Genomic DNA, 17,451 nt, shown 5'->3' with positions numbered 1-17,451 from the left:
TCAACAGCCTTTGAGAGGATTAGCACTAGTTAATTTGACTGTTACTATCTCTCCTACCTTTATCTATCTCCTCTAAGTTAAAGGTTTTGAAATCTAGTCCTTTTCCATTATACATTTAGCATCTGCCCAAACACACCCTTTTCCCACTACAAGAAAGTGAAATAGTACTCACAAATATTCTTAAACATGCCCTTCCCACCTTCTTCCCAGAATTCACATGCTTTCAAAAAGAGACAGTAATTCAACCACATCAAAATACCTTTGCCTTTATAGTTTCTAAGATTTGTCTTTCTTAAAAGCATAGATAGGGCTGGGGATGGAGCTCAGTGGTACAGCACTTGCCTAGAATGCACAAGGCCGAGAGGTCAATCTTCAGCACCAGAAAAAAAAAATCATAGATTGCACTTTTATTAAAAACATTATATATTTAAACCAGAAGTCACATCATGTTTGAAAATGCCTCCCAGATTGTAGGTAGAGATGTTTATTATGTGGAATTCTCATACTTAGTTAGCTTTTACCAATGAGGCTACATAGAAGGGACAACTCCTAGGGAATGAAAGCAGAAAAGAAATTTGCCATGGTCTCTGTTGAGAGTTCCTCCATTATCACCAGGATTCTCCAACCTTCTCTGGTTTAACAAAAATAAACTCACCACTAGGAACATCTTTTGTGATAAAGTAAGGTCAGAAGATGTAAAGATACTGCCTAGTTAATTAGAAGCCTCTGAAACAGCAGTACCCAACCTTTATGGCACCAGTGACCAGTTTCCTGGAAGATAATTTTCCATGGATTGGGAGGGGGTGAGGTGGAGGCTTGAGTTGAGCCCATTACATTTATTGTGCAGTTAATTTTTATTATTACATTTATTACATTGTAATAGATAATGAAATAATTATACAACTCATCATAATGCAGAATCAGTGGGAGCCCTGAGCTTTTGTTCTTGCAACTAGTTGGTCCCATCTGGGAGTGATGGGAGACAATGTTGGCTGAAATATATTCTTCATATCTTATCTACTCCATAATCTTGTTGTGATTGCTGTTACAGCAGAAAATCCTGCTTCACAAAGATAGGATGTTGGAAATGGAGGCAGGCTTTTCTGTGATTTTGTGACAATTTTAGGATATTCTGTCTTGATTTTAATCCTGAATATATGGAGATTTGAAGTTGTCACAAGCATATTTTTGAGACTACTCAAAAATACTATTGCAATTACTTCCATCTTAAACAGTTGATCCTCTTCTAGCACAGACAAATTGATTCACCTGACTTATTCACAAATGAGTGGTAGATGTATTCCTTCTCAGTTTGGAGGACTTTTTGTTTCTGGGAATAATGCTGAGATAGATATATGGAATAATCCTGAAAGCTGAGATAGATGATCATGCTCTAGCTGAGAAAAATAAGTTTTCAGCTTAGCCTCTTTAAAAATCTTTGTTAATGTTTGGAATATGTCAAAAGTCTCGATATTCACTTATTAGCCTCATAATTCCAGTTTGGTTTATAGTGTAACCACCTTATCTGCCAATTTGAACACAGTTGTTGTTCTTCACTAAAGTAATAGATTAAACACATTGAATATGTCACACAAGTAAGTAAGGTGTCAGTGAAATATGCTGCCAGTGGTGACTGTTTTTCTAAAAGAAATCTCTAGAGTGGCTCTTGTAATTCAAAAACTCTGGCTAGTAATCTACCACTAGAAAGACATCTACTTGTGTGCATAAGAGAAGATACGTTTACTCTGGATCCATCCTTTCACAGAGCTGAATAAAGAGACATGAGTTAATAGCATACACTTTATTGTGGTAGATAATTTTAGTCATATCCTGTAAACTTTTGTTATGTTCAGGTGACATTTTTTTTCCAGCTAGCCAGCATTTCTCTATGGATGACATAGTGCATAGATTCATTCAGAAGCAACTTCTTTTACCCAAATAGTGAAACCAGCAAGCTATCCATTCATGGCAACCACTCTGTACATGCATATATCAACACAAAACGACCAATTCAGTTTTCCTGATATGTAATCATTCAAAAACTTGAATAGTTCTGCAGCTGTGGTTTTCTTTGGCAATGAATGTATACATTACATATCCTTATACACATCCTCCTGAAAATATATATTACCTCCAAACAAGCCTTGTTGCCTGTTGTCAACATGGGTAGACTCAGCACCCTGAGTTCCATACCATGGGGTCTCACTTCTATCTAAAAATTGTTCTTCAATATCCTCTGCTATTTCATCAGATCATCTAGTTATGGTGCTAGCTGAAAGAGGAATACACACCACCTTTTGAACTAGAAGTTTTTAAAAATCACAACAAATGTCTTTAGCAGCAGGTAAGTTGAATTCTTTACCAACAGTAAAGGGCTTCTTAGTTTTAGCAAGGCAGCTAGCCACTAATAATGATACTCTCAGTATGTACACATTTGATGAAGTGGTGGTCATTAATAATTACTTCTGTTCTTTGTGTTTATGTTTTTTCTTTTGAAAAACTCCAAAGGCTTGTCTTTTAATGCAGAATGCTTTGTCTCCAAGTGGCATTTTGGCTTTATCTGATCACATATTATGCAAAGTGGACTTAGAGAATGTGAATCAAGAACCCCTAATTTAAGTAAAATTCAACATTTTCTTTTAATTTCACCTCTCTTTGCTGGCAATCTTAGATTCTTCTGCTGTCTTATCAATGGGTCTATCTCCTTTTCAAAGAAGCTTTCTAGTGACACTTTTACTTCACTCATTTTGGTTGGGATTAGCTTGAGGGCTTATAAAAACTGAGGCCAAAACAAGTGTGCAGTGCACAAAAGAGGTGTGGACAGAAGTAGTAAATAAAATAATTAGCCAGCCATGCACAGGCTAAAACAAGTGTCAGATTCTAACTTAAATCCTGCACCAGATCCAGCTGTACAATTGAAGTATATCAGTTCATTTGCCATTATAAAACCTGCCTCCAGATGTGGTTTGTCACTCACTGATAGAGTTTTGATATGAATCTGAAAGCAACTGATTTATTATGGTCTCTGTGCAGTCAAATGTCTCTGCTAATGTTAATGTATTTGCAGCTGCTCCCCAGTACTAGCATCACTACCTCAGCTCCACCTCAGGTCACCAGGCATTAGATTCCCATAGGGAGCTTGCACCTAGATCCTTCACATGTGCAAGTCATAGTGGGGTTCCTGCTCCTATAAGAGTCTTAATTCCACTGCTGTTCTGACAGGAGGCAGTGCTCAGGCCATAATGTGAGCTAGAAGGAGCTGCTATAAGCACAGATGAAGCTTTGCATGCTGGCTTGCCAGTCATGTTCTGACTGAGCAGCCCAGACAGACCCAACCCTTTCCAGTATTTGTCCATGGTCCAGAGCTTGGGGACCCCAGCTCTAAAACCAATCAGTTTCATTTTGTAAATTCACCTTGGGCTGCTCTCCCTGTTTGCTATGTGTCCACACATAAGACCTCACTTCCCTTTGCCTCAGAGTACCTCACAAAAGCTTTCCTAGTCTCTTTAGTACTTGTCATTCCTTTAACAAGAGTGACAATGATGTTCATGGAGGGTGTTAACATAAAACCAGGACAGTCTTCTTACTGTTCCTCCATTCCAAGAGGCCATTCTTCCTGAAATAAGGAGAAATAAAGAAGTAAAAAGAGCCAAAGATATTCTGGTAACAGGTAAAGGAAGACATGAATTTAATACTTCCTTCCTTCAGGGTACCCTGCACTGTGCTGGGATTTGTTCATGTGTTATTCTCAGCACAGCACTGCTCTCAACATAACCCATCACCTTTATCCCATACTTTATATAAAATAACTGAAAATCAGAGAAATTAAATGTCCAAGGTCACACAGTTATTAGTGCCATAGCCTTGGTTTTTCCATTATGCTCTATCTCCTTTCACTGAAGACCAAAATCTGTTATTTAATGATTGGAAAGAAGGCAATAAGGAAATAGTGGTTATAAACCCTAAATTTTTAAATAGTCTATCATCTTTAATATTTCTGCCCTCAAATCACACAGCAATTTAAAGCAGCTTTTGCCTCTTTCTTAAGTACCGTATGGAAGTTCTGAGAGACCAGTATATGTTCAGTCAACTAAATTTTGGATGACATTTAGGCAGCACCACAAGCCTCTGGCAGCTCAAGACACTCAATTCAATGGTTATAGGATCTCTTGCAGATAGCTCCCTAAGTTCATGAGTTTTGGTGAGTCTACTCTCATCCTCTATGTTCCTTAGCTCTCTTATGAGAACAAATCTTGTGCATTGGTTTGCTCAAGGCAAACAAATAGGAAACAATGAGGTCATATTAAACCTAGTTTCAAATGAGAAACATGTTGGTTGCTGGTGCCTTGAGAAATATGGTATTCTTCAGAAAATATTGCTGTAGAAAATATGCGGTTGCATTTGAGGGGGACATTTGAACTGTGTTTTGTTTCACGATTTGTTTTCTGTAACCACTGATGCTGCCCCAAGTATCATCTTACAATCAGACCACTTGGTGATTATAATATTTTCTAGTTAAATGACATTTAAGGCCTCATTTTATGAGCTCCAGCATAATTGGCTAATTTGGTAAACTCCAGATGTGTGAGATAATGTGCCACTCATTGAAGTGCCTTTCAGACAGCATAAATGGCACAGCCCCAGGAGGTATAATCACTCCCTCTTGTTTTCATTAAGAAGGGGAATGAGTGGCTTGTGACACAGACAAAAGAAGTGGGATGCCTAGGCTCTAAATCAACAACTTAGTAAGATTTGGACATTTCCTTGTTATTGGTGGACTCATTCTAAGACCTTTGGCCACATTTGATGCCTTAGTGGATCTACTTTTTAAAGGGAGTTTACCAAATCTAGTATGGCTGGCTGATTGTTAAAACATCCTCAGAAAATAGACCTGCTCTTGCAGGAAGTGCCCTGAGAAAAGTGGTCTCTGCACCCTCATAGAAATGCAGGAACATGTTGGGGTTGAAGAGACAAAGGAAAAGCTAACTCTTCCCACAGCCAGAAATTGTAGTGATTTTCACAGTCTAGATCCTCACTACCTAAACCAAGTTCCAACTTGACAATGCTCAATAGTTTTGCTGTTGATTTTCTTCTCTTTTCTCAACTAGCAGAAACCACCTCATCCACTCAGCATTGCCAAGCTGGAGTGGGTTAGATGGTTCTGGGCATTACTGTTTCCTTATCCCGGAGATGGTCTCTTTTGTCTGTTTATAGATCCAGTGAACTTAACATACAGCTGAATCTTCACTCAGATGGAATCTGCACCAGCCCCCTGAGATAATCTGCAGTGCACCCCTAGTGTGTGTAGGTCACATGGTATTGAGTGCAAGCATGGTTTTCCCAAGTGAAATCTGTTTTTAGTAGATGCCAGAAGTGCACTGTGACTTCTGTAATGACTTTCCTGGTATCTGCCTGCCTTTTCCCAGCTCTGTTTTATTTTACTAAAGAAGCCCTTCCAGGTACCTACCAGAGCTCCCTCAAATCCATCATTTTTTCACAAATATGGTGATGATGACCAAAGAAAATAGGCTGAGCTACTCCTGTTCCCACACTACAGAGATAATTTCCGGCCTGCCCAGACTGCTTAATGGTGTTACAGCAAATTTTCTCTATATCTAGGGAAAAAGAAAGGAAGAAGGAAATTTAACAGGCAAGCTTAGAATTTGGAGAATAAACTTTAGCAAACTTTATCTGGTAACTCTTAAGAGTGATGAGCTCAGGTCTAAAATATGGCATCTAGTAAATTGAAGCCAGTTTTATTCTTCCAAATCTCCTGTTTTGGAAAGGGAGACAAGAGGTGATCGACTCAACCATAGATATGCCATTATTACTCTAGAATGATCTTTGTTCCTTTTTAAAATGGTTTATCACTGAGTGCAGTGGCACATGCCTATAATCTCAGTGTGGAAGGCTGAGACAGGAGGATTACAAATTGGAGGCAAGCCTGGGAAATTTAGGGAGATACTGCCTCAAATATAAAAATAAGGGCTGGGGATGTAGTCCTTGGGTTCAATCCCCAGTACCTCTTATACAAAAAAAGTTCATCTATGATTTAGTAATTATACTCAGAAAATTTTAGTCATAAAATATATTTAGCCAGATGCAAGTTTTGAAAAATAGTTTTAGTCCATGGTTGGTTGAATCCTTGAATGCAGAACTTGTGAATATCAGAATCTCTGTGGCACCAACTGCAATCTCTTTTTACAAATATGTATATAGCTAACAATTTTAAACTTGAATTTCTTATTCAATGTTGAAAATGACAGGACAAAGGATAAGGCAAAAGAATACCAAATAAAAATAGGCAGTAGCTTATTTCAGTATTAGAAAACAAAAACAGTCCACTGAACCAATGATATATTATTAGGCATGTATATTTTACCATATTGACACCACTATTAAAGCATACAGTTGTCAACTTCTGCCACACTGGGTGGTAAAGTAGACCACGCTCTGCTCCATCTTCACAATCACAGAGCTGATGATGAATTTTCAGAATGCTCAGATAGCACTATCCAGTGCTTCCATGTCCCAGAGTAAAGATTCCTATTCTCAGAGATCTTTTGTTCTGCCCACAGAATGACCTTTAAAATGGTGTCACTCCTAGATCTCCCTGCTGTCATCACTGCAGACTGCAAGCTGACAGTCACAACTCACACCCCCAAGCACACACAGCAATGCTTTCTGACTTTCTGACTGGTCTTTGGCCCAGAGAGTAAGTGAAAACGTTTGTGGTGATACCAGCCCATCAGCGAGGTCTGATTAAGAGGCCTGATTAAGAGGCCAGACACAGCCTCTCTCTGCACATGGTGCTGACAAGAAGGAAAGCCAGGCGAGGTGTTTGGGGGAAGTAGTTGTCTTTGGTCTAAATTCAGAGCCTGGGCAGAGATACAGCATCAGAAATACTTCCAGGCCTTTATTTTAATGCATTCTGGTTTTCTGATGAGTTAGAAGTGTAGTCACCTTAGAGGAAAATAATATCATTACAAAAACCAAAATTCTTTTTCCAGTGATTGTTAAACTGAACATTTTCAGATGAAAATGAGGAATAAAACCTCTTAAAAGCACTCTTATACCTGAATCTTATTCTCTCACTGTGGAAAATAACTTAGGCATTGTGTTAAAATAACTTAATATTTTATCTTCATCATTGACTTTGTGCAGTTTTTGGCTAGTCTAATGACTTTAACAGTACTTTTCTTCCAGGTCTTCCAGGTGATTTGAAACTAGAGGAAGGGAGAAGATTTAGACACTATTGTTAGAACAGCGATCACATTTAGAAGCATGTTTTGGCCCTTTTCTGTTTGCATAATCTGTCCACATGTGTTACCCCACTTAATACCCATGAGAACCCTAGCAAGTGGGAAGATGAGAAGTACAATTCTAGTTGTCTGGTCAGGAAATGGAGAAGAAGTGTTAAGAGATTTGTACAGTGTTCTCCAGTTGGTATTTGTTGGGGCTGGGATTCATCTCAAGTGTTCTACCTGCTACACTGTATCATGCTACCTACTCTGTTAATAACTTAAGAGTGGAATTAGAAATAACCAGAAGAGACATCTCAGATTTACACCATTTCCTTTATGTGTTGGAAGTATTACTATATATCTCATCTCAGTTCACTGACTAACATCTAGAGAAGTAGAAAAGAGATTGTATAACAGGTTACAAGAAGATTCCGAGTCTACACACAAGAAAACTTCAGAAGAAAGGAGTTTAGTATGAATCTGTATTACACTGGGATACAATATCTGATGCCCACAAATTAGAGGACAAAAGGTTTAATTTGGCTCATGGTTTCAAGGGATTCAGTCCATAGTAGGCTATCTCCAAGGCAGAAACATCATGGTGGAAGTGCCTGGTGAAGGAGAGCTGCTTAGTTCAAGGCAACTTAAAGGCAGGGAAGAAGAATAGTGCTAGAAAAGGGCCAAACATCAGGCATAGACTCCTCGACTATGCCTTTAAGACTCATCCAAATACACTCAGAAGTATGTTCCACCAATCCCCCAGGGGTATCCCAAATCCAATCAAATTGGTGGTCCACCTTAACCACCACAGAATCCCAAAATATTGTAGATTTGATCGTCAGATCAGCACTCAAATAATACAAAGGTTTAATTTTTTTAAAAGAAAGAAGGCCTCTTAAACACAATTGGACTGCAAAGGTATTTTGAAGTGTGGTACCATTATCCCATGAAACCAAGATAGAGGCTCATAATCTTTAGGACAGGCAGAGCTATTTCAAAGGGAAATTATCAAGTATGACTTGAGATAGACTCATTGCATGAACTTAATTTGGTTATATGACATGTTGGTGTTTTTTCCTAATGCAACTCCAATATTGAGTAGTAAGCAGGAAAACCTCATGAAATATGAAATCAGGCTTTTAATCAAAGTTCTTTGGATGCAGGGTCTGATGGGCATAAAACTCATCATATAAGTACAATATATATTGAAATATATGGCCTCTTAAACCCAGAACAGATTCCAGTCATACACAGTGGCTTTGCTCTTCTGCTGATAAACATTGTGTTTGTAATTCTCCTTGTCTCTCCATAGAGAACTTAGGAAAGCCAAGTCCAAGGTACCAAGAACTCTGATGTTGCAGTCACAGTGGCAACAACAACAAAAAAGAAATAAAGTGTGAGTTGAGATTTGTAAACTGTTAAACAGAGGTTGTAAGTTTTTTGCTTAAATGAACTCTCTTATTTCTTTACATAAATCCTTTCCTATCTTACAAGAATTAAGAGCCAAAATCAGAACAAAGGACAAGCAGTGATGTCATTGCTTTTTGGGTTCCTTAACATTTCTGTGAACAAATTAACATGAATTTCAAAGCTCAAATAATAAAGTTTCTGGGGGTTGATGCTATTGATTAAAAAAACTTAAATTACAAGAATATGAAATGTAATCCATTAGGCTATAGAACATATTAATACCTAGATATCTGGCTTCATGTGTGAAATGACATGTGTTAGATTACCAAAAATATTTAATTACCTGTTTACTACTTAATCTCCATGATCTGGCTCTGTCTACAACCATATTTTTAGCCTGCTCTCCTAGAGGCCACCACTGACCTCCTGTCCTTTCCTCTAGAATTTTAGATACTTGATTGTAAGATGTGCTAATAGGTCATCAGGAAGAAAAGATGCTGACAAACTTCTTACAATGATTTTACAATGGGTAAGGGTGTTTGTTGAGTGAGAATGGAAAATTTTACATGACTTTCTAGCTTTTAGCTCCAGTGACTTCTGATGGCCAAATTATGTCACTTTCACAAATTCAGAAATGTCAGAAACTTTTTATTATTTCTAGTGTGGTATCTTTTATGACTTCTGCTATATGTCCCCTAAAAGGCTTACTGAATTGATAGCATGGTTGATGGCCTCTTTGGAAGTGATTGAATCTTGAGGCTCTCACTTTATCAGTGGATTAATATACACTGATGAGATAACAATTTCATGGCACTATTGGGAGGTGATGGAAACAGGAGGTGGAGCCTTGTCAAAGGAAGTGGACCATGGGGACATGAACTTGGGGGCTATATTTAGTTCCCAGCCACTTCCTCTCTGACTCTTTTACTCTGTCTCCTGGCTGCCATGAGGTAAACAGCTTTCTTCTGCTATGCCCTCCCACCATGATGTTTCTGCCTTAGAAGTAGCACAAATGAACTGAAATCTCTGAAATTGTGAGCCAAAACAAACTTCTCCTTTAAGTTGTGTATCTCTGGTATTTTGTTTCAGCAGTGGAACGGTGACTGATATAATTTCTCATTAGTCTCTGTGATCAGCAGCTACTAAGATGATCCTAATGTTCCTGTGCTCCTTGTATTCATGACCTTGTATAACGTCCACCCTTTGAAAATGGGATAAGCTTACTTACTCTCTTCCACTGAAGAGAATATGAGAGAGGTGATGAAATGTACAAACAGGTACTAATAAATAATAAAAATTGAGAAAAAAATTAAAGGCTGGCTTCTCCATTGAGAGCTCTTTCTTACAGTCCTTGCTCTCTTGCTTTTCCATTCTTTGAGGTGAGCTGCCCCATAATGGAGCCCATGTGATAAGGACCTGAGGGTGGCTCCAGCCACAAGCTGAGCCAAATCCTGCCAGCAACCACATGAGCAAGCTTGGAAGTAAATTTTCTATAAGCCCTCAGTTAAACCAGTTTACAACGTGACTGCTACTGTATGAGACACCTTGAGTCATAGGCACCTAGCTAAGCCATGCTTAGGCTCCTGACCCACAGAAATTGTGTTATAATAACATGTTACTACTAAGTTCTGGGGAAATTGGTTGCACAGAAAACATCTGAGACAGATCTGAAATCTTTGACATGATATATTTCCGAGCTCTGCATATCTGATTTGACTCACATTTTTTCTTACCCACCATCACACATTAATCAGAAAGGTGCTAACCTTTCTGAACTAAGTATTACTCCCGAATCATTTTTTCTGTGCCTTTTCTCATGCATGTTTATTAGCCAAGAGCGCCCTTTCCCTTTTTATTCACCCATGGATATTTGGGTCATCTATAAATGCCTAATGCATATGCTACCTTCTCTTTGATGCCATCTGCATCATTCAAAGTGGAAAAATGATTCATCTGTTTTATAGCATTGTCCTCTATGATAGCATTTAACTTCGGCATCAGAGACCTGAATTAGAATTCCACTTACAAGTTTTTGGACCTTGGTCAAATTACTTCATTATAGTTTGATTTCATCATTTTCCATCTGGAGATAATAATAGTGTCTACTATATTGTGCTACTAGCACTCTGTATTAATACATGACTTATAAACATGCACACAATAATTGTTAGCTAGCTTTGGTTTTAGTATCTTATAGCTAATTATGAATAACTAGTCACAATTATTTAAATATGTAGTACTCTGATGAAATCATATTTGGGGTTATGATAGTATATCATACAGTTCTTTGTATATGACCAGCACCCAATTTGTGTTCCCTGAATTTAATTAAATGATTCCTGGTTTCATATACTTAGCCATTCTAAGCACAATATGACTCCTATGGTATCACTAAGAGCAAGATTCTAAACATGATAATTTGTCTCCAGAACAACATCTTTCTGACAGTCTCAGGAAGACAGTAAAATTATTTTAATACCATACTGGGTTGGATTGGGGCATATGGTTTTTAAATTTAGGTGATTCACTGTTGGCAGGTGACACTGCATGGTAATGAGAGACCTAATTAGGGAAGCTGGAAGGGCTGAGAAAGACCTACGTGAAATGCAAACAGTGTACTTCTATTGATTTGAGTGAGTCTTGTCCTCACTACTGTCCTGGGGCGTACTAAACAGAAGGACCCAAAACAGTATATATTTGATTTGACTCTCGTCCAATTTGGTTTGCAACCAGAATCGTGGAAAGAATTAAGTTCGTGTACATAAATATACCAAATTGACAAAAAATATCTTGTCAATTAAAAGATTAAGTAATATAAAAGCAAGTGGAGGGGGTGAAGGAAGGGTGGGGGAATGGGGAAAAAATAAGAACCAAGATACATCGTGTAAAGATACAAGATACCAATGATGAATGTAACTGTATTGTATATCTAAAATGTACCAGTAAACTTAATGAAAAAAGAAGCAAAAGAACATTTAAAATAAAATAGGCAGATCAGGCGTTATATTTATAAAAGACAATATTAAGAATTTTGGATCCAAACATGAGGGAGTGAGTAATGTGTGAGAACAACCTCCTTGCGGAAAACAGCAACAAACAGGAAATACACAGAGCTACTGTTTGAAGGCATTAAGAGGCTTACCAAAGCAGGCAGAACTCGAGAAGGGCTACAAGACCCCAGGAAAGAAAGCCTAATTAAGTAAGCTGTACATTCACCCAGGCTTTATACCTAAAGGCTTTGCTAAGTCCTGTAGGAAGAATTGGGGGGAAGGAGTCAAGACCAAGTATGACTGCGGAGGTGGATTATAGGTTGACATTCATAGCTGCCAAGTGGCTGAGATCTGAGCAGCAAATATCCTGGGGAATAGGAAAACTGTTAAGAAGTGAGCTCAAAGATCTTTACGTAATTTCCCCATGAGGCATTTGCCTCCTTGTGTGTTGGATGTGAGCAAAAACAATCTCCAAGAAACCTCACAAAATCTACAAAGCAAAAACCAGCCATTGAGAAGCTACAGAGATGAGCAGAGCTTTCAGTAATCCCACGATGCTGAGACAAAGGGTTGGAGTTCAAGTTCTGTCAGGTGAAAGAATTATGGTTAGCACCCTGGGTTTTCAGTTGAGGCCCAGAATGCTACTCCCAAGAGTAAGAGCTCTGGCCTAGTGAAAAAGGGCAAAGCATAAACATCATACTGTCCCTAGCAAAGCCTGACACCATTCAGCAAGATGAAGGTGATCTGCTGTAATCCATCTGCTTGATAGGAGAAAAGGTACTTCTCTTTTTGGAGGAAGGTACATTTGTTTAGCAGCATTTCTGGTTTTTTGTGTACAATGTGCTATGTTCAGTTTTAAAACTTACAGGGTCTTTGGGGAAGAAAAGACAAAATAATCAATTATCAAAAATCAACAATGATTCAAATTTTGGAGTTACAGGACAGGGATTTTTAAATTTTATCTTTACTGTTGTTAGGTATACATAACAAAATTTATCATTTTAACAATTTTTAAGGCATACAGTCAGGTGAAACTGCACACCCTCGTGCTGGTATGCAAACATCATCACCATCCATCTCCAGAACTTTTTCATCTTCCCAAACTGAAACTCTGTACCCATTAAAACAATAATTCCCCATTTTTTCCTGCCCACGGTGCTTGGAAACCTTTACTCTTCTTCCTGTCAGAGTTTGACTGTTCTAAGTACCTCAAATAACATTAATCATACAATATTTGTCCTTTTGTGACTAATTGGCTTATTTCACTTAACGTAATGTGTTCAAAGTTCATCCATAGCATGTATCAGAATTTCCTCCCTTTTTAAGACTATAAAATATCCTATTGTATGTATAGACCACATTTTCTTTATCCATTTATATCCAATTGTCGGTGAATATTTGTGTTGCTTCCATCTTTTGGCTATAGTGAATAATGCTGCCAAAAATATGAGTGTACAAATATCTGTTCAAGTCCCTGCTTTCAGTTTTTTTGAGTATATACCTAGGAGTGGAATTGCCAGATAAATGATAATTCTTTTTTTAATAGACAGGGACTTTTTTTTTTTTTAAAAAGCTATACTAAATATGCTCCAGAAAGCTGAAAAAAAGATGAGGAATTTAAGCACAGATTTGAAATCTGTAAAAACAAACACAAAAGCAAGAAAGTCCCAAATAGAAACCTTAAAAATGCTATAACTTAAAATAAATATTCAATCACTGAGTTTTCATACCACATGCTGTTGTCTGCATTCTCCTTGTTCTCATTAACCATGTTTTATCTGTCTAATATGCAGTAGTAGTTACTCAATTTTGCAATTACTTGGTTGAATGATTTCGGGAATAGTAACAATACATTTTTTGGTGAAAAAGTCCTAAAGTTTTAAAAGAAATTTAGAAACCATTATAAACTTAATATTACTTGGCATGTTACCAGCTTCTTCATATATGTAACTCATGTAGTCCTTACAACAACCCACTGGGGAAGAACTACTGTTCTTCCTATTTACTGATGACTCATCCAAGGCCAAAATGTTTATGTAACTGGTCCAATTTCTCATAGGTTGCAAGAATTTGAAGCTAGGTGCTCTGGGTCCAGATTTTCAACCTGAAATTATTTTTTAAATATACTTTTAAAAAAATAAGCCAGTTGTGGTGACACATACCTGAAACCCCAGTTATTCAGGAGGCTGAACCAAAAGGACTGCAATTTTGAGGCCAGCTTGGGTAACTTGGTAAGACCTGGTCTCAAAAAGGCAAAAGGACTTGCCTGGGATTTAGCTCAGTGGTGCTTCTGCCTGCCTCACAAGAGCAAGGTCCTGAGTTCGATCCCCAGTACCAAAAAGAAATCAAAAGGACTAAAGAGATAGCTTGCCCAGCCGCCCAAGACTCTGGGTTCAACTCCCAGTACCACCCCCACCCCCACATACACACACATTCAAGCTTTTCTTTGGCTAAGTGGCTTCTTGACATTTTAAGAAAATAAATGGAAAATTGAGAAACTGGATTGCTTGGTGACATGTGCTAGGGCACTAAGTCCTTCTTGTAATGTGACCTTTACATTTTTTTTCAAAAGCTCCTTCAGGACAATGGGGCACCACTTGCTATACTTTGGCATGGGCTCCAGTATACAGGTTTGAGACACAAGAAATGTCACCATGCTGAACAGAAGGTCCCGTCTTTTCCTTAAACTCTAAATTGCTCAGGGCCACAAATATAAACCATGGGTTTAAATTTGACACTCTCCATTTCCTCCTTTCGTGTTTGTGGATCTTATTCTCAGGATGCTGATGTTCTACCTTTTCTACATCCCTGTCTTCATTCCTTCCTCTACCTCGTCATCTGTCTTCGGTGTTTAACCTTTTTGCTACCCCTCCCCAGAACATGATGGCTTCTGATGGCAGGTATCTCCAGTGATGGGACATTCCTTGGGGAAATCCATTTTCTTTCAGTCTTGGCAGGGAAGATCGTATGTTCATTACATAGAACAAAGGGAGTATTCATGAGGACCTAAGATTCCCAATATATTTGCCTTTAGCTCTTTTCCTCAAATTCTTTGTTCATCCAGTTTACATTTCTGTGTTCCTCACATCCTATTTTGATCTCTTATTTTAAACCCTCTAATATGATTTTTTTCTTTCCTTCCTTTCTTTCTTTCTTTCTTTCTTTCTTTCTTTCTTTCTTTCTTCTTTCTTTTTTCTTTCCTATCCTTCCTTTCCCTCCCTCCTTTCTCTCTTCCTCTTTCTTTAAAAAGGGGCTCTTGTTTTATGCAAAATATTAAAATAAACTGCTCCTTTTGTGATACTGCGCAACACATTATTAAATGTTTCCTAATTTTTCTGATGTGAGACCCAATTTCCTAAAGCTTTCTGATAGAAGAGATGAAGGGCAAAGAAGAACAATATTCCAGCTAAAAACAGATATCTACATCTTTTCCATATTTATGCCATTTCCTTTAGCAGTCTTACAAGAATACTTACAAACCCATCAAGCAAATGATAATTAGTGTCTATCCATGCATACACAGCCCTCTGTTAAGCAGCCTACCAGGTACCTAAAAAAGACACAACTCTGGCCTTCTAATTTCTTAATTCTACAATAAAATGACTGTATGAGCAAAAATAATTATTTCAGTTACATATTTCTATTAGCCTTTTGAAAAAAATCCTGAAAGCAACTGCAAAAATGTTAGAAATTTGACCAGCTGGAAAATACATTTACATTTCAATACCTTCGCATCTCTTCACACCTCTTATATAACCATTCTCAATTACAGGAAAAACCCCACCAAAACTATGAAGGGACTTTCCAGACAGAAGTAAACTATCCCCATAGGAAATAAAAATCTTCAAAGTGTCCTTTGCATTGAACTTGTTTCTCTTCCTACAACAAATGGACACATCAGACATAAAATTTAATTGAGACACACTAAAATAAGAGTCTGGCTTACCTGAATGGGGGAGGTTACAGCATTCCATTAAGGAGACACCAAGGCGCTAACAACACATTGACTACCTTGTGTTACATGATATTGAACCTCTAATCACTGTCGGCTGTTTGGACCATCATTTACTTAGGATTTCAACAGCTTCCCATTAAACTCTGCTGTGAGGTTCTATTTTACATTTCTTTTTCTGTGTTTGTTCTAATTTAAGAGCCAGTATACATATTGACTATTCTTTGACAGCAAAGAAAAAGCCACCAGGAGTGTATCTGTTTATTGAGGACTGACAGCTTTATAGCTAACATAAAAATAATCTAATGTTTATTGGGGCAAATGTTTGGACTAAGGATTAAGTGAAACTACTGAACAGAGAAAATCTTTTCATCCTATTCAGACTTTTCAAATAAGATTTGAGATCTACTACATAAAACTTTTGGGGTCGATTTCCTTAAAAAAATCTTCCCTTAATTCATCCCATTACTGCCTTCTATGTTGCTCCCCAAATTATGTTTTATGACAAGAATTTTGCAGTAAGTAAAATCTTAAAAAGGGAGATGCTACTGTTCCAAGACTCATTGCTGTAGAATTTGCATGGTCTATGCAAGCCTTCCAGACAACAGTAAATCAGAATGTAAGCACACTGCTCATCATGTGAACTTGTTCTATTGTTTCGTATAGCTTGTACGTAATAAGAACCCTTGAATGCTTTATTATTGTCATTTGGGTTTTTCATTTTAGTCATTATTGAGAGTAAGAAGCATAGCTTCTTTGAAACTGCTCTAAAACTGTTTTTAAACTATTGAGGAGTCGTTTTTTTCCTGTTTTGCCTTTAGCCAAGTATCAATATTAGATTGCTGTCTTTGTTTTTAATGAGACATTTGAAAGAGCTTAAGAAATAAGCTGCTCTTTCTATAAGTGGAAATGGTGATCATTTAAAAATAGTCAATTGATTAAAAATAGTTAAAATATTGTTAGATTGACAATGTTCAACTAAAATTTTTTAAAATATGATGTTAGTTATCATCACTGGTAATATTTTATTTCCTAATCTTTTCCCCAAAATAGGAAGAATTTTATACTCATGCAGCACATCCTAGCAGTATTCACATCAGCTTTTACTACTTCTCCCTTTGCCACATCCCCCACCCTAACCCCTCTTCTGAGCCTGTTTCCACTGAGAAGAATATGAGGGAGGAAAGGAATAGGCAACTTGTTAAAGGTAGCTCTAGAGCTGCTGGAGAGCTAGAAATGGAAACCAGGCTTCCCAACTGCATCCAGGGTCCTGAGGCAGGGCAGTACATTGGCTCTTTCCCTTTGAGAAGACTGCCTCTCTCCTGACAAAGCTGACATATGATCAATCAGGTAGCCCAGTTTTCAGTTTCATCTCTGAAACTAATGTCTTCATGACCCTGAGTCATTTTTTTGTGAAAATATGCTGTGTGTCCACATAGACCAAGGAGAATATGGAAATGTCAGAATCCTGCAGCAGCTGAGTAGTAGTTGTTTCAAAGCATTTACACCAGGTGTGCACCTAAAACAAATAAGCACTTCACTATAAGGCAGTAGTGAGCTACTCACGGTCAGGATACTTTAGTAGCAGGGTGGATGTCCTGGAACCCAACAGAATGCCTGAATTGTACATGGAATTTAACAAATGTTTGCTGAACTAAACTATATTACAATGGTTGACTGTTTGAAGATAGATCTGGTCCTTTTTTAAAAAAGAAAAATTATGTACTGTGTTTTTCATTAACTAAGTGGAATATATGATTTATTCCTTAATAGAGTAAATCTGTTCTTAAATTCTTCCTACATCATGCCTGGGGTGGTGGTGATTGCCTGGATGTTAAGATGTCATGATGCCTTT

The 17,451-nt window shown here is 37.7% G+C and overlaps 1 protein-coding gene across 1 annotated transcript in view; it reads left to right on the top strand.

Moving 5' to 3' along the window:
• Positions 1 to 17,451, top strand: part of Slc25a21 (solute carrier family 25 member 21) — a 188,617-nt gene that overhangs the window by 55,760 nt on the left and 115,406 nt on the right. Inside the window, exon 3 of the mRNA XM_087197133.1 lies at positions 8,557 to 8,640. Within this exon, the coding sequence (XP_087053259.1) occupies positions 8,597 to 8,640 (44 nt within the window). The 5' untranslated portion in view covers positions 8,557 to 8,596. The remainder of the gene's footprint in view (positions 1 to 8,556; positions 8,641 to 17,451) is intronic.

This window comes from Heterocephalus glaber, unplaced genomic scaffold, assembly GCF_053883595.1.
Source record: "Heterocephalus glaber isolate CG9 unplaced genomic scaffold, H.glaber_assembly_v1.0 deba00001662, whole genome shotgun sequence".
Lineage (NCBI taxonomy): Eukaryota > Metazoa > Chordata > Mammalia > Rodentia > Bathyergidae > Heterocephalus > Heterocephalus glaber.
Note: the sequence above shows the minus strand (reverse complement) of the source record. Positions and strands in the feature narration are given on the sequence as shown.